Below are 22,968 nucleotides of genomic sequence, written 5' to 3' on the forward strand. Positions count from 1 at the left end.
TTTTTACCAGATTTTTTCTGGATAGAGATCAAGACCATATCAGCATCTTAAGTAATGTTAATAGCTCTTTTCCTCTCACCCACAATTTGCAAAATCTCCACCAATTTCAGCTCCTATAATGCTATGAACTTACAAATAAACATTCTTCATGGGAACAAAAAGTTTTTGAGGTTTTTATTAGTCCAAAATTTCTGAGTTCCCAGTCTGTATGATTTTTAGGTCCCCATTGTATTCCTTCTATTTCCTCCCACACCACTACTTATTAAGTGCAGGTTTTATTTTGGCAGTTGATTGGCCCCACCTGCTGGTATTCTGTGTGTTCCAGTTTTGGGGAACTTGCATAGGCTTTTGTGTGTCTGTGTGTCTCTATGTGTTTGTATGTATATACATATGTTTTTATAGTTTTTCTTTCTATTTTATAAGATAATTTGGAGACACTAAACTACATCCTGATGTTTTTACCACTTGGCTCCCAACCCTTCCTTTATTCTTTTTTTTTTTTTTTTTTTTTTTTTTTTTGAGATGGAGTCTTGCTCTGATGCCCAGGCTGGAGTGCAGTGGTGCAATCTCGGCTCATTGCAAGCTTTGCCTCCTGGGTTCACGCCATTATCCTGCCTCAGCCTCCCGAGTAGCTGGGACCACAAGCACCCACCACCACGCCTGGTTAATTTTTTGTATTTTTAGTAGAGATTGGGTTTCACCACGTTAGCCAGGATGGTTTCGGTCTCCTGAACTTGTGATCCGATTCCACTCTAGGTAAAATTACACCTTAACATGGTTGTTGTCCTAATATTTTCTTTCTTTCTGATCCTTCACATTACTGATTTTCCCTCAATTTTTAGCCTATAAATATAAGCAATTTTCAAAGCTTTCTCTTAAGATACCTCTTTTAACTTGATAACTTCTTTCTAAATGATCTGTCTGTGGTTTTAATTGTTACTCATATACTGATGACTTGTACATTTTATATCCCTTGTTCTCTGAGATCTGGAACTATATAACTCATTCTGTGTTAACAGCTCCAGTGAATTACTTAAAATACCCCAGACATAATGTATATAAAATGTCGTCAAGATTTACCCTCACTATTCTCGTTTCCCAAGTTAATGACCTCTTAAAATATTTGTTAATAAGTTATAATATATGAAAACCTATGGATAATTCTTGGCATCTCTCTTTATATAAATCATTATAAACCACTATAGATTATTATGAAAATTACCACCTCCCAAATATTATTATTGTTTTTCCCTTTGATTTATTTTACATTGATTTTATGAGATATTTTTTATTACCCATACTGAATAAATTGATTAAAATGTATGTGTGTGTGTTTATGTGTGTGTGTGTGCACGTGTGTGTAAAATGAAATTCAAATCCCTGTATCATGATTGCATGATCAGGTGCTTTCCTTCATTTCTTATATTAACTCCTGGGTTTCTTCCTCTGACTCAAAGTTATTCGGCCTGATGGTATTTCACTTTATTTTCACTATGTCTAGAATATTCCTATTTACAGTGCCAGCCTTTCTACTTTTTAAAAACATTTTACCTACTGCAATCTCCTTATTCCAGGTCTATTAAGCTTTTCAAGATTCTTGCTAGCCAATAACCATTTTACTTGCTGGGCTTGAAAAATTTTTCAACAGCTCTAATAAACTTTAGTAAACCCAAGTATACAATCATCAACATCTGCTCTCTATATATACTATAATGTTGAATGCAATACTATTAAACATGGTTTCTACAAAATCCCATAGTCAAACTTGTAAAGTCTTAAATAAGCACATATATATTTAATAACATTCTTACCCAAGTTACAATGCAAAAATCATACATCAAGGAATAATGCCTACATTTTCCAAGAGAAGACATATATTTGATTAAAAAAATAACACCTTACATTGCCTTAGAATTCATTATGCATGTAGCTCCTGGACAGTTACAGCTGTAGATGTCATCATATGTCAATCCCAGATTAATTCCAAGCAACTGTGTCATGACAACTGAAAATCCCTCTAAAGTTACTGTCTTTGAATACTAAAAAAAGAAATAAAGAAAAACATCAAAATTGACTAAGTTATTTCTTTACCTCATTGATCTTGTCAAGCAATTCTGGCCATACTACCATATGCAAATACAAATTTAAGAAACTGGTATACCAAAGCTAATTACTTTCTTAGAAATAAAAAACAAAAATATGTTAATTTTTTGAACAGTAGCATTTTTAATCTAAATAGTATTGTCATAATAAAATAATATTAATACCACAATGTTTTATGACACTTGAAATTAAATTCTAATAAATTTCAAAAACGTTTTGAAAAGTAGAAGCATATTTTTATGACTATTAATTTTCAAGTGAACACTTGGAAAATATACATAGATTTTGAAGGTTTGGATTGTCAATAAGTTTTGACTTCAGAAACAGTTTTAGGATAGTCAAATTACTTTTTTTTCTAAAAACATAACAGTATATCTTGTGAGTAGCATTTATTTGGTCTCAAAAAGTAAAATGTTAAAGGGAACTAAGTCAGTAAGACATAAATCCCTGGAAACCAGTGGGTTGTCCATAGTTTTACATTTTCTAAAATGTGACATAGTTGGAATAGTACAGTATGTAGTCTTTTCAGATGGCTTAACTTTACAGTAGCATTTAAACGTCTGTCATATCTTTTTGTGACCTAATGTCTCACTTTTTAAATCACCAAATAATGCCCCATTATGTCTATGTAACTAACAGTATGTATTCATTTGCCTATTAAAGGGCATATTGCTTACTTCCAATTAGTGTTAATTATTAATAAGGCTGCAATAAATATTCATGTGTATGTTTTTGTGTGGATATGATTTCAACTCATTTGGATATATATTTGCTGAGCATGAAAATTTCTCAACAGCTCATGTGCATGAACATTCATGTGCATGTTTTTGTGTGAATATGTTTTCAACTCATTTGGATATGTACCAAGGACAATTGTTGGATCATCCAGGAAGAGTAAGTTGAGAAACTGTCAAACTGTCCAAAGTGACTGTATCATTTTGCATTCCCATCAACAATACATTTGGTGTGGTTTGCATTTTGGACTGCAAACATGATGGCTCATAGCTACATTCTTGCCTTGTTCTTTATCTTGGTAATAAATCATTTTGTTTCTTACCATTAAGTCTAATATTAGCTGTATTTTTGTAGATATTCTTTCTCAAATTCGGAAAGTTTTCTTATATTCTTAGTTTTCTAAAAAGTTTTATCATAGTTTGGCTTAAATTCGGTAAAAGTTTTTCTCCTTCTATTGATAAAATCATGTCTTTTCTTCTTTAGTCTATTGACATGACATGTTACATTAATTGATTTACAAATGATGAACCAGCTTTACAACCTAGAAGAAATTGTATGTATATATATCAACAAGAAAATAGAAATTTAAAAATAAACCACCAGGATTCCATGCTTAAACATAATAAATAAAGTGAAACATTTATTAAATAGGCTAAAAGCACACTTGATCAGGTAAAAGAATCAGTGAACTTGAAGACAGGTTATTTAAAATAACTGAGTCATGGAAGTAGAAAAAATGAGAAAATGAAGATTGTCTATCATCTTATGAAACCTTACCAATGGGTGTTTCAAAAGGAAAAGAGAAAGAAGGGGAAACTTAATTTGAAGAAGAGGAAGAAAATGGACATCGATTTTCAAGATTAACAACTTTAGGAAAAGCTCAAAGAGGTATTCATGGAGACACATTATAATCAACCTGTCAAAAGTGAAAGGCAAGAAAGAATCATACAAGCAGCAAGAGAAAATTGACTAATTACAAAGGATGGGAATAAGAGAGGAAGAAACAAAGGATCTACAATAAATCAGAAAACCATTCACAAAGTGGCAGTAATAAGTTCTTACCTGTCAATATTTGAAATATAAATGGATTAAATTTTTTAACAAAAGACATAAAATGGACAAATGCATTACAAACCAGACCTCACTATATCCTGCCTACAAGAGACTTACTTCATTTATAAGGACACACACTGGCTGAAAGTGAAGGGATAGAAAAATATACCCCATGAAAATGGTAAACAAAAGACAGCAGACATGGCCGTACTTGTATCATTAAAATATAGATTTCAAGTCAAAAACTGTCACTAGGATATCATTATATAATAAAAAGATCAATACCTCAAGAGGACATAATAATTATAAACATATAAACACTTAACATTGAAACAACTGAAAGTATAAAGTAAGAATTAATGCACATGAAGGGAGAGATAAATAACAATACAATAATAGTAAGGGACAATTAAATATCCCATTTTTAAGAATGAATAGGACATTCAGGCAGAAAAGTAATGAATAAATATTTGATTTCAATAGCACTTTAGAACAAATAGACCTAACAGAAATACATAGAACATTCTGTTCAACAGTAGCAGAATACGCATTATTTTCTAGCTCACATGGCACATTCTCCAGTACAGACCATATGTTAGGTTACAAAACAAATTTTAACAAATATAAAAAGATTCCAGTCATATCAAGTATTATTCCTATCCATAATGGTATAAAAGTACAGTTTGTCAAAAGTAGGAATCATTAAAAATACACAAATATGTGAAAATTAAATGAAAGCTAATGGGACAAAGAATAAATTAAAAGGAAAGGTAAGAATTATCTTGAGAAAAATGACAAAAATCCCCAGAATACCAAAACATGGGAGATGTAGCAAAAGCAGATTTAACATGCAAATTTATAGCAATAACTCTCTGCATTAAAAAAGGAAAGATCTCAAATAAATAGCCTAACATTATCACTCAGGAAACTAGAAAAAAGAACAAACAAAACCGAAGTTTAGTATAAAAAAAGGAAATAATAAAGATCAGAACAGAAATATTCACATACAGAACTTAAAACATTAAAAAAATCAACAAACCTTAAGTTTTTATTTAGAAAATCAACAGATATTTAGCTATACCAACTAAGAAAAGAAGAGAGAAGACCAAACTAAAGAATAGCCGAAATAATAGTGGAGACAGTACAAAGGATGTCTCTGAAATACGAAAGTACTCTAAAGAGCTATTATAAAAATTGTATGCCAAAAAACTGGATAACCTAGAAGAAATGAATGAATTTCTAGAAAAATACAACCTACTAAGATTGAATCATAAATAAATGGAAAGCCTTACTTGATCAATAACAAATAGATTAAAATGGTAATTTAAAACCTCCCTAAAAAGAAAGCTCAAGACTGGATGGCTTTATGGCAGAATACTGACAACCATTCAAAGAAGAATTAATGCACTTCGATTTTAAACTTTTCCAAAAATTACAACTGGAGGGAATACTTACAAACACATTCCAAATCCAGGCAAAAATGCCACAGGAAAACAAAGCTAAAGACCAATATGTCTGATGAACACTGATGCAAAAAGCCATGATAAATTATTAGGAAACTGAATTCAACAACAGATAAAAGGAATTCTACACCATGTCCAAGAGGCACACATCTCTGACATGAAAAGCTAGTTTAACGTATACAAATCAATGTTATACATCACATTTACAGAACAAAAGATAAAATCACATTATTATCTCAACAGATACAGGAAGAGAATTTGAGAAAATGCCATGCCCTTTCTTGATAAAAACTCTCAACAGTTTAAGTAGGAAGCTGGTAACCCTGCATGGGGTTGCTGCATGCCAGCATGTATTTCAGCCCTGGATGACTCCTAAGGAAGGGGTGGGTCTGAGCTGTGGAAGCTGACAGACCTTGAGAGGGCAAAGCTGTCTTTGCCAGGGCACAGGAGCAAGTCTGATCTGCTCACATCACTGTCCACCAACCCTTCCCAGAGTTCCTGCCTGGCCATGACTGCATGCAGTGCAGCCACAGAAATCCTATCAGAATGCTTTTCCAGGTGGCCACTGCCATAGTGCTTTCATCAGCACAATGGGACAGCCACTGGAGCTTTTTGGCTGACAGCTTTCTGCTGGAATGTGATTGCATGCAATGCCACTGCCACCTCTTCAAAGTGCATTAGGCCACAGCACTCCAGCTGACCCACCAAAGTGCCTCCCACCTGCAATGCCCCCACTGGAACACCACTCATCTGTGGTGCCCCTGCTAGAGCACCTCCTGCCTGCAGTGCTCCCACTTCCCTTCACCAAAGAACCTCCAGCCTGAAGCAACCCTGTCACTTCCTCCAGAGCACTAATGCCTGTGGCCCCCATGCAGTCCCCTAAACAATGTTGTTACCAGTGGTATGGAAGCAGTCTGGTTTCTCAGCCCAGCTGGTGCTTGACCTTGAGAAACCAGAGGACAAAGCTGTGGACCCAGTCCCAGCCACCCAGAGTTAGATCATGCAGCCCAGGATTGTGGAGTTGAGCCATGGACCTCTGAAAGCATCCAGAAATGAAGCCATTCAATTACATCCAACATGTACCACAGTCTAATTTTCAATGGCATTATAGATCATAAGAACAAAAAGTGCCATCCAAAGGACAGTTATCTCACAGGATAAAGGATCATCAGCCCTCATAGATTAGAAAGATCCAGCGAAAGAACTGGCAATCTTAAATGCCAGAGTGTTTTCTCTTAACCAAACTGAAATGGCTGAAATGTCAGACTCAGAATCTGAATGACAAGGAAGCTCAAGAAAAAGTTGAAATCCAATCCAAAAGAAAACAGCAAAATGATTTAAAAGTTGAAAGACTGGAAATAAAAAATTTACTATAGAAATTTCAAAATACAATTGGAAGAATTAACAACAGAATAAACCAAGCTGAGGAAAGAATCTCAGAGCTTGAAAACCATTCCTTTAAGGTAACACAGGCAGATAAAAATGAAGAATGACGAATATTAATAAATGAATGAAACCTCTGTGAAATATGGGATTATGTCAAGATACCAAATGTATGATTTGATAGCGTTCCTGAAAGAGGTGAGAGAAAAGCAACTTAGAACGCATATTTAAGAATATAGTTCACAAATTTTTCCCAAATCTCATTAGATAAGTTGACATGCAAATTCAAGAAATTCAGAGAACCCCTGTGACATATTATGCAAGATGACCATCCCCAAGACACATAGTCATTAGATTCTGCAAGGTCAACATGAAAGAAAATATCTTAAATGCAGCTAGAAAAGGACCAGGTCACTTACAAAGGGAAGACCATCAGGCCAACCATGGATGTTTCAGCAGAAATTTACAAGCCACAAGAGACTGGGGCCCTATTTTCAATACCTTTAAAGAAAATAAATTCCAACCAAGAATTTCATATTCCACCAAACTAAGCTTGATAAGTGAAGGAGAAGTGAAATTATTCTCAGACAAGCAAATGCTAAGGAAATTTGTTACCACTAGACCTGCTTTACAAGAGATCCTGAAGGGAGTGCTAAAAATGGAAAAGAAAGAACAATACCTGCCACCACAGAAATACACTTAAGCATGTACTACATTGACACTATAAAGCAGCTATACAATCAAGTCTACATAACAAGACAATGATAGAATCAAATCCTCAATATCAATATTGAGCCTGAATGTAAATGGGCTAAATGCTCCACTTAAAGAACATAGAGTGGCAAGTTAGATAAAAAAGGAGGCTGCAACTGTCTGCTGACTTCAAGAGACCCATCTCATAAGTAATAATATGCATAGGCTCAAAGTAAAGGGATGGAGAAAGATCTACCAGGCAAATGGAAAACAAGAAAAGCAGGAGTTGCTACTCTTATATCAGATAAAACAGACTTCTTTAAAACACTATAATCACAAAGGACAAAAAATGGCATTACATAATGATAAAATAGCTCAATCCATAAAGAAAACTTAACTATCCTAAATATATACAAACCCAAAACTAGACTATCCAGATCCATAAAACAAGTTCTTAGAGAACTATGAAGGGATCTAGACAATGACACAGTATTACTGTGGGACTTCAGCATTAGACAGGTCATCAGGGAAGAAAACTAAAAAAGATATTCTGGACTTAAACTTGACAGTTGGCCAACTGGACTTAATAGATATCTACAGAACACTCCACCACAAACAACAGAATATAGATTCTTATTATCTGTACATGGCACATACACTAAGATCAACTCTATGCTTAACCATAAAACAAGTCTCAACAAACAAAAAATAATAATTAATATCAACCACGCTCTTGAGCCACAGCAAAATAAACACAGAAATTAATATCAGAAAGATCTATTAAAACTATACAATTGCATGGAAGTTAAACAATCTGCTCCTGAACGACTTTTGTGTAAACAGTGAAATTAATCAGAAATCAAAAAATTCTTTGAAACTAATGAAAATAGAGACACAACATATCTGAATCTTTGGGACACAGCTAAAGCACATGAGCAGAATGTTTATAGCACTAAACACCTAACCTACATCAAGAAGTTAGAAAGTTCTCAAATTAACAGCCTAACATTGTACCCAGAGAAACTTGAAAAACAAGAGCATACCAACTGCAAAGCTAGCAGAAGAAAATAAATAAGCAAAATCAGACCTGAACTGAATGAAATTGAGTTGGAAAAATCCATAAAAAAAAAAACAAAATAAAAAGTTGGTTCTTCAAAAATTAAACAAGATTGATAGACTGCTACCGATATTAATTAAGGACAAAAGAGAGAGGATCCAAATAAGCACAATCAGAAATGACAAAGGTGACATTACAACCCAAACCACAGAAATACAGAAAAATCCTCAAACATTACTACAAACATTTCTATACACACAAACTAGAAAACCTATATTAAATACTTTCCTGGAAACACACAGTCACTCAAAATTGAACCAGGAAGATATTAAAATCTTGAACAGACCAATAATGCATTTCAAAATTGAATCAGTAATAAAAAGTTACTGTCAGAGGTCTTCACAGCAGCCCCTCCCATCACAAACTAGGAGGCCTAGGAAGAAAAAAATGGTTTTGTGGGCCAGGCCCAGAGCCTTGCTGCTTTGTGCAGTCTCAGGACTTGGTGCCCTGCGTCCCAGCCACTCCAGCAAAGGCTAACAGGGGCCAACACAGGGTTCAGGCCACTGCTTCAGAGCGGGCAAGCCCCAAGCCTTGGTGGTTTACATGTGGTATTGGGCTTGTGAGTACACAGAAGTCAAGAATTGAGGTTAGGGAACCTCTGCCTGGATTTCACAGGATGTACGGAAATGCCTGAATGTCCAGGCAGAGGTGTGCTGCAGGGGCAGAGCTCTTATGGAGAACCTCTACTAGAGCAATGTGGAAGGAAAATGTGGGGTGTGAGCCCCTACACAGAGTCCCATCTTGGGCACTGCCTAGTGGAGCTGTGAGAAGAGAGCCACCATCCTCCAGACCCCAGAATGGTAGATCCACTGACAGCTCACACCATGCACCTAGAAAAGTGGCAGACACTCAACACTAGCCTGTGAAAGCAGCCAAGATGGGGGCTGTACCCTGCAAAGCCACAGGGGTGGAGCTGCTCAAGACCATGGGAACTCACCTTGTGCATCACCATGACCTCGATGTGAGATATGGATTCAAAGGAGATCATTTTGGAGCTTTAAGATTTGACTGCCCTGCTGGATTTCAGACTTGCATGGGGCTTGTACCCCTTCATTTTGGCCAATTTCTCCCATTTGGAATGGTTGTATTTACCCAATGCCTGTACCCCCACTGTATCTAGGAAATAACTAACTTGCTTTTTACATTTATTTTTTATTTATCCATAGGTTATTGAGGTACAGGTGGTATGTGGTTACATGAGTAATTTCTTTACTGTTGCTTTGTAAGATTTTGGTGCACTCATCACCCTATACATATACTTATCACACTATACATTACACCCTATTTGTAGTCTTTTATCTCTCAGTCCCCTCCCATTCTTCCCCCCAAGTCTCAAAGTCCATTGTATTATTCTCATGCCTTTGCATCCTCATAAGCTTAGCTCCCACATATCAGTGAGAACATACAGTGTTTGGTTTTCCATTCCAGAGTTAGGAAGTAACTAACTTGCTCTTGATTTTACAGGCTCATAGGTTGAAGGGACTTGTCTTGTCTCAGATGAGACTTTGGACTGTGGAATTTTGAGTTAATGCTGAAATGAGTTAAGACTTTGGGGGACTGTTGGGAAGACATGATAGGTTTAGAAATATGAGGATATGAGATTTGGGAGGGACCAGGGTGGAACGATATGGTTTAGCTGTGTTCCCACCCAAATCTCATCTTGAATTGTAGCTCCCATAATTCCCACATGTTGTGGGCGGGACGTGGTAGGAGGTAATTGAATTATGGGGGGCAGGTCTTTCTCATGCAGTTCCCATGATAGTGAGTAAGTCTCACAAGATCTGTTGGTTTTATAAAGGGAAATTCCCCTACACACTTTCTCTTGCTTACTGCCATGTAAGACATGACTTTCTCCTAATTTGTCTTCTGCCATAATTGTGAGACCTCCCCAGCCATGTGGAACTGTGAGTCAATTAAAGCTTTTTCCTCTACAAATTACCCAGTCTCAGGTATGTCTTTATTAGCAGCATGAGAACAGACTAATAACACGTCCCAACCAAAAAAAGCCCTGGACAAGACGCATTCACAGCCTAATGTTACCAACCATACAAAGAAGAGCAAGTACCAATCTGACTGAAATTATTCCAATAAATCAAGGAAAAAGGAATCCTCTCTAACTCATTCTGTGAAGCCAGCATCATTCTAATACTAAAGCCTGGTAGAGACACAACAAAAAGAGGAAACTTCAGGGCAATAACCCCAATGAACATGGACACAAAAATCCTCAAGAAAATACTAGCAAACTAAATCCAGGAGCACATCAAAAGGTTAATTAACCACAATCATACAGCCTTTACTCCTGGAAAGCAAAGTTAGTCCCACATACATGAATCAATAAATGTAATTCATCACATAAGACTAACAACAATAACCACATGATCATCTCAATAGATGCAGAAAATCCCTCCATAAAATCCAGAATTCCCTCATGATAAAGACCTTCTACAGGCTAGACATTGAGTAAATATAGTTCAAAATAATAAAAGCCATCTATGGGAAAACCACTGCCAACATCATAATGAATGAACAAAAGCTAGAAGCATTGACAACTGGAACAATAAAAGGATGCCCACTCTCACCACTCCTATCCAACACAATATTGGAAGTACTAGCCAAAGCAATCAGGCCAGAGGAGGAAATAAAAGGCATCCAAATAGAAAGAAGGAAAGTCAAACTATCTCTCTTCACAGAAGATATGATTCCATACCTAGAAAACACCATAGACTCCACCAGAAGATTTCTAGAACTAATAACTTCAGTGAACCTTTGGGATACAAAATAAATGTACAAAAGCCAGTAGTATTTGTATACACCAATGATATTCTAGCTAAGAGCAAAATCAAAAACTCAGTCCCATTTAAAATAACAAAGAATAAAATTCCTAGGAATACAGTTCACCAAAGTAAAAGATATCTACAATGAGAATTACAAAACACTGCTGAAAAAAAATCATAGATGACACAAACAAATGGAAAACATTCCATACTCTTGGATAAGAAGAATCAATATTGTTAAAATAGCCATACTCCCCAAAGAAATTTACAGATTCAATGCTATTATTAAACTATTAACACCATTCTTCCCAGAATTAGGAAAAACTATTCTAAAATTCATATGCAACCAAAAAAGATCATTAATAGCCAAAGTAAGCCTAAGCAAAATCAACTAAGCTGGAGGCCTCATACTATACTGACTTCAAACTATAGTGCAAGACTACAGTAACCAAAACTGCATGATACTGATACAAAAAAAGGACACATACACCAAAGAAAGAGGACAGAGAACTGAGAAAAAAATCCACAAACCTACAGCCACTAGATCTTCAACAAAGTAGACAATGACAAATAACGAGACAGGACTCCCTACTTAATATGGTGCTTGGATAACTGGCTAGCCATATGCAAATAATTTAAACCATATATCTTCGTTTCACAATATACAAAAACTAACTCAAGATGGATCACCTTTAAATGTAAAACCTAAAACAATAAAAACTTTAGAAGAAAACTCAGGAAATATCATTCTGAACATTAGCCTTGGTAAACATTTTATGACTAAATCCCCAAAAGGAATTTGCAACAAAACACAAATTGACAAGTTGGACCTAATTAAACCAAAGAGTTCCTGCACAGCAAAAGAAACTAACAGATTAATTAGACTGCCTACAGAATGGAAAAAATGTTCACAAACTGCCTCCAACAAAGATTTAATATTCAGAATCTATAAGGAACTTAAACAAATGAACAAGCAAAAATAAATAACCACATTAAAAATTGGGCAAAGGACATTAACACACTTCTCAAAAGAAGAAATATGCACAGCCTAAAAGCATACGAAAAAATGCTCAACATCACCAATCATCAGAGAAATACAAATCAAAACCACAATGAGATACCATTTTATACCAGTGAGAATAGCTATTATTAAAAACTAAAAAAACCACAGATGCTGGCAAGGCTGTGGAGAAAAGGGAACCCTTATATGCTGCTGCTTGGGATTTAATTTAGCTCAGACACTGTGGAAAGCACTGTGGAGTTTTCTCATAGAATTTAGAACTACCATTCAACCCAGCAATCTCACAATTTGGTATATACCCAAAGGAAAATAAATCATTCTACCCAAAAGACACATGCACCCATATGTTCATCGCAGGACTATTTACAGTAGCAAAGACATGGAATCAACCAAGGTGTCCATCAATAGTGGACTGGATAAAGAAAATGTGGTACATATTCACCATGAAATACTACATAGCCATAAAAAATGAAATAATGTGTTTTACAGCACCATGGATACAGCTGGAAGACATTGTCATAAATGGACCAGTGTAGGAACAGAAAAACAAATACTGCACATTTTCCCTTAGAAGTGGGAGCTAAACATTGAATGCACATGGACACAAACATGGGAAAGACAGACTCTGGGAAATGCTTGAGGAGGAAGGGTGGGAAGGGCCTGTGGGTTGTAAGGCTACATATTGGGTACTGTAGTCACAGTTTGGTGACAGGCCAATTTGTACATAAAGTCTCAGTTACATGCAACTTACCCATGTAGCAAACCCACACATGTACCCCCTGAACCTAAAGTAAAAGTAGAAACAAGAATTTTCCAGATAAACCAAAGTTGAGGGAGTTCATTGACAGCTAACCTTATGTGTGAGAAATGTTAGAGAAAGGAGGCTTTTAAGTTGGAAAACAAAAGAAAACAGAGAGCAACACAAAGCCATATAAAAATTATAAAGTTCTCTGATAAAGGTAAAAGTGTGATAAAATTGTCATAATTTTGGGACACAAATTTACTTTTAATTCTTTCATAGAATTTAAAAGACAAAAAATTCTCCTGGACATCTATATAATGGGTACACAATGTGTCAAGATATAATGTGTTACATCAATAACATAAAATGGAAGTGAATCTATAAATAATAGAGGTTTGCATTTGACTGAAGCTACCAGTTTAAAATTGACTGTTATGACATTAAGATACTTTATCTAATTGTAATGATAACCACAAAGAGAGAATGTCTAGAGATTATATACAGAAGAAAATGAGAAGGAATTGAAATCATATAACACACAACAATCAATAAAACACAGAGGGAGGCACTAATAGAGAACCAAAAATCTACAAGGTATAAAGAAAGCAATAAAATAGCAGTGATAGGTTCTTTCCTATCAGTAATAAATTTAAATGTAAATGGAATAAACTCTCAGTACGAAAACAGATTAGCTGATCAGATGAAAAACAAGATCCAAGTATATGTTCTCTACAGGAGAATCACTTTAGATACAAGGACACACATTAGCCTAAAGGGAAAGGATTGTAAAACGTATTTCATGCATATAGTAGCCAGAGAAGAGTCAAAATAGCTATATTAATATCAGACAAAATATACTGTAAACCAAAACTGTTACAAGAGACTAAAAAGGACACTAGTTACAGACGAAAGTGTCAGTTCACCAAGAAGATATAACAATTATAAGTACTTATACATCAAATATCAGAGCTTCTAAATATACGAAGCAATTGTTTTTAAATAATTGAAGGAAACAATGGCAGCACAATAGTAGTTGGATACTTCAATACTCCACTTTCAACAATAGACAGAATAACTAGATAGAAGATGAGTAAGTAAATAATGAACTTGTACAACAGTATAAACCAATTAGACCTTACAGATATTTACAGAACATTGCACTCAACAACATTAGAATGCATGTTCTTGTCAAGAGCAATTGAACATTTACAGCACAGCGTGTCTGTTAGACAATGAAACAAGTCTTAACAATTTTAAAAATATTCAAATTATGCAAAATATATTTTACAGTTTCAATGGAAAGAAACTAAAAATCAATGAGAGATGGAATACTTGTATATCCAGAAATAGATAGAAATCAAACAAGACAATCTTATATGATTGGCAAGTCAAAGAAATCACAAGGAAAAGTAGAAAATACTCTCTCAAATTAAAATGAAAACACAGTATACCAAAAGTTATGGGGTCCAGTGAAAACATTACTAGAAGGGAAGTTAATACCTCTAAACACACACGCTACAAAAGAAGAAAGATCTAAAATCGATAATCTAATGTTACATTTCAAGGAACTAATAAAATAAAATTAAACTAAACCCAAGCAAGCAGAAGAAAGAAATAGTAAAGATTAAAGCAGGGACAAATATAATAAAACTAGAAAACAAATAGAAAAAAATCAAGAAACAAAGATTTTGTTTTTTTGAAAAGATCAACAAAATTGGCAAACCCTTAGCTAGATTAAGAAACAAGAGAAAATCCTCAAATAATTAAAATATGAAATGAAATAGGAGGTATTACAACTGATGCCACAGAAATAAAAACATTTTACAAGACAATTCTAGGAACAACTATATGCCAAAAAAGTGGATAAACTAGAGGAAATGTAGAAATTACTACACACACACAAACTACCAAGATTGCCTCATGAAGAAACAGAAAATCTGAAAGACACAGAACTAGTAAAAAAATAGACATAGTATTCCAAAATCTGAATAAAGAAAATCCCAGGATAAGATTTCTACAGTGGAGATTTCTACGAAACATGTAAAGAAGATTTAACATCAATTCTTTTCAAACTCTTTCAAAGAATTAAGAAAAGGAAATACGTCTCAACTCATTCTATGAGGCCAGCATTACCTTAATAGCAATGCCAGACAAACGGTCAACAAGAAAAGAAAACTAGAGCCCAATATCCCCATTACCCACTGATGCGTAACTCCCCAACAAAATAATATGAAATTGAAGTCAGTAGCACGTTAAAGGGATTAAGTATCATGACCAAGTGGGATTCAATCCTGGAATGCGATGATGGCTCAACAGATACAAATAAAACAATTTGATACACTATTTTAACATAATGAAGGACAAAAACCTAGTGATCATCTCAATTGTTGTAGAAAATACATTTCATAAGATTTCACACACTTTTGTAATAAAAATATTAAATGAACTAGGAATAAAAGTGTGGTGTATAAGATGTGAACAATTACATACTATTGATGGGATTATAAAATGGTGCTACTGCTATGGAATTAGTATGGTGATTTCCCCAAAAATTAATGATATAACTATTATATGATCCGTCAATCCCACTCTTGGGTGTATATCCAAAAGAATTAAAATCAGGATTTTAAAGAGCTATCTGTACTCCTATGTTTTCAGCATTATTCAAAATAGCCAAATTATGAAACAACCTAAGTGTCCATTGACATGTGAATGAATAAAATCACAAGCACACACGTACACAAACAATGTAGTATTATTCAGCCTTAAAAAGGAATGAAATCTTGTCACACACTACAACATGAACAAACTGTAAGGACATTATGTTAAGTGAAATAAGTCAGTTGCAAAAAGAAAAATACTACATAATTCTACTTATATAAATAATCTAAAGTTGTCACATTTGTAGAAATAGAAAGTAAACTGGTTGTTATCAGAGATTGGGGGCAGGGGTAAAATGAGGGTTGTATAACAGGTTTAGAGCTTCAATTTTGCAAGATAAAAAATTTTTTGAGATTTCTTTCAAAGCATTGTGAATATACTTAACACTATTGAAGCGTGGACTTAATATGGTTAAGATTGTAAATTTTTTATGTTTCTTATCATAATAAAAAGCTCTTTAAAATAATTTGTGTTTCAAAATCTAAAAATGTGTACTTATGCTCCTTCAAGTAGATATTAAGTTTCAAAATCTGGTATTACTCAAGAGTTAGAAACAAAATGTATACCAAAGCGATTCCTGCAGCAAATGTTGGATCACATGCCATTCCATAGTACATTGCTCCCACATAATTAGGATGGTCCCTATAACTGAATTAAAATTTTTTCTTGTTAAAATAAACACATTTTAATTTATTGATAACTTAATCACCTTTCATAAATTGGATACCCCAATTAAGCTATGCTTTTCTTAAAACATGAATATTGCATGTCATGTCTTATACTTTCAAACATTTTCTATTTGGATAATCTCCCATAGTTTCTATAAAGTTCTAAGGGCTATTGAACATTTTATGATACACAGCACAAAACCTAGCAGTGTCTAATCTTTCCGCAAAATTAATTATTGCTGTCATCATAACTGGCTGGATAAAATTCTAAAATCTAAAAGTCAGGGTTATTTACTGCCATGATTTTCATATAGTAAACCAACACTAAACGTTGTAAGGAATGCTGAAGGTGAGAGAGAGAGATAGAACATGCAGTACATTCATTACAAAAAAGAGAGAGATGACGTGGTACGATATCCTCACACATTTTAGTCATTTGTTAATTTTGCTTCTGAATTCCTAAACCTTATTTCTGCTTCCACAGTAGACATCACAGATTTGCAAATTTATTACATATTGCTTAAGATCTTTAGGATTGTGTTTTTGGCCCCAAATAATCATATTAGTAAAATTAAAAAAAAAATCCACGTAAAGACTCTTCAAAGATACACAGCAAGTGTTTTAATAGCTATACATTATATTATCACAGAAATGCCAGAAGAACCACAGGGATCATAAAGTAATCCATTTCAGTGATTTACTATTTTAATGTTTTGTGTTGTAGCCAGCATCATATGAAATTTTTGCATTTCATTATTTTTGCATATTTTGCATCCCATTGGTTTACATTTTAAATAATGATAAAATGATGGTTTTAACTATTTATCACTGAGAAGAGCTTTACAATTATTAAGGCGCCATGTTTATCCAAAAGCTTTACATTTTTTAGCTCATTACATTTCCATAAGTAAATGGTCCACTTTAAGAACAATGTCCTACTATGATTTAATTAGTGCATTATATGGTTATCAGATTTTTATATTCTGCATTTTGGTAACACAGTATTAATAAATCTTTTTAAGGTGTCTTAGCATTACACATATAATAAATTTTGTGTATAATTTTGATAGTGAACATATTAAATATTTGAAAACCCTCCTATCAGTGTGAATAAATTGCTTACATTAATAAATATGCCATGATATTGGACTTTTGAGACATAAATTTTTGTTTCCATGACAAAAACCTTTGTAGTACATCATCAGCAACCCCATTAGTTGAAATCTTATTTTCATCTGACCAGAGCTCCAAAGAAGATAGCATAATAGTTGTTTTAAGCTGAGAAAACATCTGAAAACAGAAGATATATGATATACAGTTTTGGGTGACCATAAATATAACATTACATCTCTATACATAATGCTAATATATTCAATTTACTATTTTTTGGAGAAGAATCCATTGGTGGATGAAACTAGTTAGCACAACTGTAGTTTTTATAAAAATGAAAATGCTATTTATATAAACAGTGCTACTGCATTAAAATAAATGTTTGTTATTAAATACTGAAGATAAATACTTACAGTGTTGTTAAGACCAAAGATATGGACAACTTTCTCAGCTGCAGCTGTCACATCAGAGCCCATATAAGCATACTGAAAGACAAATTTTCTTTCTTAATCCCTAGTGAAAATGACTGAACTATCACATTGTAAATGTATTTAAATATAAAATGTTAGAATAATGCAGTGCTAAAGTGAAGAGACAAAAACAAAATTAAGTGCTAAGTTTGAGGCATAACCCTAGAGACTTTATACATTAATTAATGATATTAAAATGAGATAGTTGTGATTATCTTCCTTACATATATGTATATATGAAAGGTCAAAAAGTGAAGTTTCCAATGTTGCCAGATATTTTTAAGGAATCAGGCAGACTGATGGGGTTCAGAAGGATATTTATTAATTATTTAGGTGCACCGGCCCAGTCAGGTTAACATCCAAAGGACCGAGCCCTGAACAACGAGTTAAGTTACCTTTTAAGCATTTCATGGGGGCGGGGGGAGATCTGTGCTGGGGGAAGCATATTACAGAAGCGAGAAACAAAGACAGTTATTTAATTAATCGTGACATGCATTACATCATTTCTTACTTTTCAAGGAAAAACATGTTTTGCGACTTGAGTTTATCTGTCTAGTGACCTTGCAGCTGCACAGCTAGGGAATCAGGGTCTTCACAATGCCTGGGAAAGGAGGAGAGATAAGGCTCACTGGCCTCAGTGAAACAGGCAGTTAATTTTTAAAGGACTCCAACTCTTTGTCTTTCTTAGGGGGAATTGGGTTTTCTTACATATAACTGAGTTTCTGCTTACACACTCCTTAATTTTTTTTAATTCCTGTTCCACAAGAGCACATATTCATCAAAGATCAGAACCAGGCCTCAGACTTTTTACTCAACTACTAAACCTATTTTGTCTACTGTTGTATACTTCCATCATTCATCTTCATTCCAATAAAACAACATGACTATATATCCTGGATAAACAATGTGCCTTCTAAACACACTGCCCTGAGTACTGCAATGGTGATTAATTTCAATAATATATCCTCATTCAAGAGAAAAATTACAGTATTTTCTCTGAAACATTGTAGCAAATAGTGTACACACACATTTCTGTTTGCTGAAAACACAAAAATTCATAGCTTGGGATCTTCAATAGTCTCCAGCAAGTCTGCAGAAGACTCCTGACAGAAAAAAATAATGAAATAGAATTTTCCTCTCTGATATAGACAAAAGAGATGTTATTTTCCTAACTTGGAGTCCAGGCCTTTTAGAAACAGTTTTACATTTTCCTAGTTCTCTGTATGTAACCTTCCTCAATTAACCGTATTACACATTTACACAATGTAAGATATGTGGTATGAGGGAAGGTGCTCCTTTACAAGGCTAAACATATGAAAAGCAAGACAGCAGAAAACAAAAGCATGATAGTGGAAGTGAATCCAAATAACCACAAGATATCAACAGATCAAATACTAAAGGACAAAGAGGGTAAAGAAAATCCTGTATAAACAAATTTAAAACCCTGAAAACATAAGGACACAGAAATACTAAGAGCTAAAGGATGACAATATACCAGAAAAATACTAGAAAATAAGCATTTTATGTTATATGATAGTTATATTAGTTAACATAATAGTTACATTGATAGTTATATATTAATAGTTGTGTTTAATATATAACTATTATAGAGCTTAAAGGCAAAAAATGGACATGCTTATCACAACATATTGATAAAAATATTCAACTCATCAGAAAAGCTTTTTCTAAACTTAGTTATACCTAATAATATGGCTATAAAATACATGAAAGAAACTAATAAAATAATAACTAGAAATTGACTATTAGAGTGAGATATTGCTATGCAGTTATCTCAATAACTAATAGATCAGGCAGATGAATTAACGGTAACAATACACAAGATTTTAAAACCCAAGCAAATGGCGGATATCATACACATATATGTAAGCTTCAGAGATTATATATATTTTTCAAACATATATGAAAGTCTTATTTAAACTGATCCATGTTAGACCATAAAACAGCTTCTTTAAATACAATACATCGTATCACTAATATTATCCAACTACAGAGCAATGGAGTGATAGAAGATAAAAGTATGTGGCTATTCTTTCTGAGGCATATAACTCCACTGTGATTATAAAAGATAACGTTCTTGTTCTATGTAAATACACTCTGAAATATTTGAGAATAATGCTCCATGATGCAATATACAACTTGCTTTTACATGGAGAGAGCAAAGTGATAATAAGATACAAATTAACAATACATATAGATAAAGAGAATAGAGGCATTCTTTGTATAATTCTCAATGTTGCAACTTTTCTGAAAGTTGATGTTATTTACAAGTAAAGTATTTAACAAGTAAAGATAATTTCAGACAAACAAAAGCTAAAGAGAATTCAACAGTCAAAAGATACATATCAGAAACACAGACCTATTAGAAGGAATTAAAAGCCTTGGAAATGGTAAATATGTGGAGAAACATAAAATACATTCTTTCTTTAATTTCTTTAAACAACAACTACTCAATTAAAAATTAATTTCTTGTGAATTTATGACACATAAGAATGAAAATATATTACAATGGGCCGGGCACAGTGACTCACGCCTGTAATCCCAGCACTTTGGGAGACCGAGGCAGGTGGATCACCTGAGGTCGGGAGTTCAAGACCAGTCTGACCAACTTGCAGAAACCCCATCTCTACTAAAAATACAAAATTAATCGGCCATGGTGGTGCATGCCTGTAATCCTAGCTACTCAGGAGGCTGAGGCAGGAGAATTGCTTGAACCCTGGAGTCGGAGGTTGCAGTGTGCCGCGATTGCGCCATTGTACTCCAGCCTGGGCAACAAGAGCCAAACTCTGTCTCAAAAAAAAAAAAATATATATATATATATATATAAAACAACAAAATAACAATAATAACAATGACTGATTTGGGTTAAATGAAGCTTTACTGTTTTATGGCTCTTACATCATATATGAGGTGGTAATTCTAGATAATGATAAGAGTGCTAATTGTAGCAACTAGAAAATCTGCTGGGATGAAGGTCTGGAAACAGAAGATAGCAAAAAAAAAAAATCAATATAAAAGATAAAAATAAGTACTAAAAATAAGCCAATAACCCACGTGTAGGAAACAAGGAACAAAGCAGCAAATAAGTGATGTGAAAAAAAGAACACTAATAGCAAAGTAGTACTTAACTTACATGTATAGTTATCGGTACTTTTGATAAACATAAACCAACTAAAGGTTCTAATGAAAAGGCAGGGGTTATCTCACTAGATAGGGAGAGACAAAGACTGTCAATCAATATGCTGTTTCCCAGTGTTATACTTTAAAACTAAAGATAGATAAGTTTAAAATAAAAAGAGGGGAAATACTAATCATAGGATATTATTTCAAAAAAACTCTCTGGTTGTTTTTGAAGGATGGCTTTTTCATTAAAAATGGTTCCCATTGTTACTGGGATGGTAAGAAGGTATATGGCTAAGCGGGGACAGGAAAGTAGGCTGATGGATTTAATTTTAGCTGCGGCAAAGCACAATTTCAATGCTCGTGATCTTGTTTTTCTGCCAAAGAGTATTATTCCTCATGTAATAACAATAATAATAAAATCTAAATGTCCTGAAAGGCATTTGCTAGTAAAATAGATTAAATTCCATTAAACATATTAAATAGACAATATATAAATATTGAAATTAAATTGACATGATGTATTTAATGAATATGAGGGAAAACATTATAAAACAGTTCATAAAATAGCATATATAAAATAAAGGTTTATGTATATATACATTATATGAAAAACAGAAATATATGCATATAATTTATCACCTTGTCATAAATTATTATTCATCTATATTTTTCTATTATTATTTTTATAAAAACGTATTAACTTATGCAAACATTTTGTTTTAGGAACAAAATTTAGAACATTCTGACACTCATTAAGAGACTTTATGCAAAAATATCAATGATAATGAACAAATCAGTTATTTTAACTTACTGACAATAAGTTCTTGCTGAAACTGATTGATGTAAACAATAATTTCTGTAGCAACCTGAATGTTCTTATAAATAATTCTTCTCATTTTTTAAATACAGAGCCGCTACAAGAGAACTCGAGCAATTATAAAGCATATCATAATTTTGATACATATAGTATTTAATGAGAAAGATTTCCAATTGAATAAGTGAAATAGCTTGTTTTAAAATGATAATCAGTTTAGGTAAAAGGCTTCATCTAAGAGCTGAAGTGGATCCAGAATATCTGCTACTAGTTATAATCCAGTAGATTATAGTGTGGTAGAGCTCTTCTGTAAAAATGTGTACATTATTGCTAGACTTTTATATGAATTTGGTAATCAATACCTAAATATATCTCCATATGTCAATATAAAGACCATTGATAACATTTCTTAATGTCCTGTTTTACCGAGACACATATTTTGAACAGAGTAAAATATGCCTGCATTGCAAACAATAGAAATTTATTTTGCATATTCCTCCTGATTTTAAACAAAAAACGAAGATATAATGAAATATATCAGTAATGCATACCAAAGCTTTATCCATAATGATTTGTATTTTCAGGGTTCTTTTCAGTAGTGCAACATGTGACTCTTTCTGTGAAACAGAGTACACGAATTAAACCAATTTCAAAAATTTTACATTGAAATTATTATATGCTATATATTTATATATACTATATATGTATACACACCTGCACAGAGGTAAAGTAGATACAGTTCTATACAAACACAGATACAGACACATAGATATAGCTATAGCTCTGACAATAGATATAGATATAGATCATAGGAAAATAAGAGGATGCATATCTACTTAGTAAATAAGCAGGTCAGAGTCCAAATAAAAATTTTAGTAAACAACAGGAAGCTTTAATTTTATATTCTTGTTAATTAATGTCTTCAAAAAATGAGAGAATTTAATGTTTCCATCCTCTCAAAAATTCGTGGGTGCTCTGTAGGGTATCACCCTTACCTTCAAGCTAAACAACTTTACCCCA

General features: G+C 33.6%; 1 protein-coding gene across 1 annotated transcript; it reads right to left on the minus strand.

The window, feature by feature from the left end:
- Window positions 1–1,898: 1,898 nt before the first annotated feature.
- LOC101130273 (A disintegrin and metallopeptidase domain 3-like) lies at window positions 1,899–18,002 on the minus strand. The gene is made up of 4 exons (XM_004046932.3): window positions 17,937–18,002; window positions 17,537–17,703; window positions 16,312–16,393; window positions 1,899–2,039 (listed from the first exon to the last, which is right to left on the minus strand). The coding sequence occupies exons 1-4, from the start codon at window positions 17,997–17,999 to the stop codon at window positions 1,899–1,901; spliced, it is 453 nt and encodes a 150-aa protein (XP_004046980.3). The 5' UTR covers window positions 18,000–18,002.
- Between the last annotated feature and the right edge of the window lie 4,966 nt (window positions 18,003–22,968).

This window comes from Gorilla gorilla, chromosome 7, assembly GCF_029281585.2.
Source record: "Gorilla gorilla gorilla isolate KB3781 chromosome 7, NHGRI_mGorGor1-v2.1_pri, whole genome shotgun sequence".
NCBI classification, from domain to species: domain Eukaryota; kingdom Metazoa; phylum Chordata; class Mammalia; order Primates; family Hominidae; genus Gorilla; species Gorilla gorilla.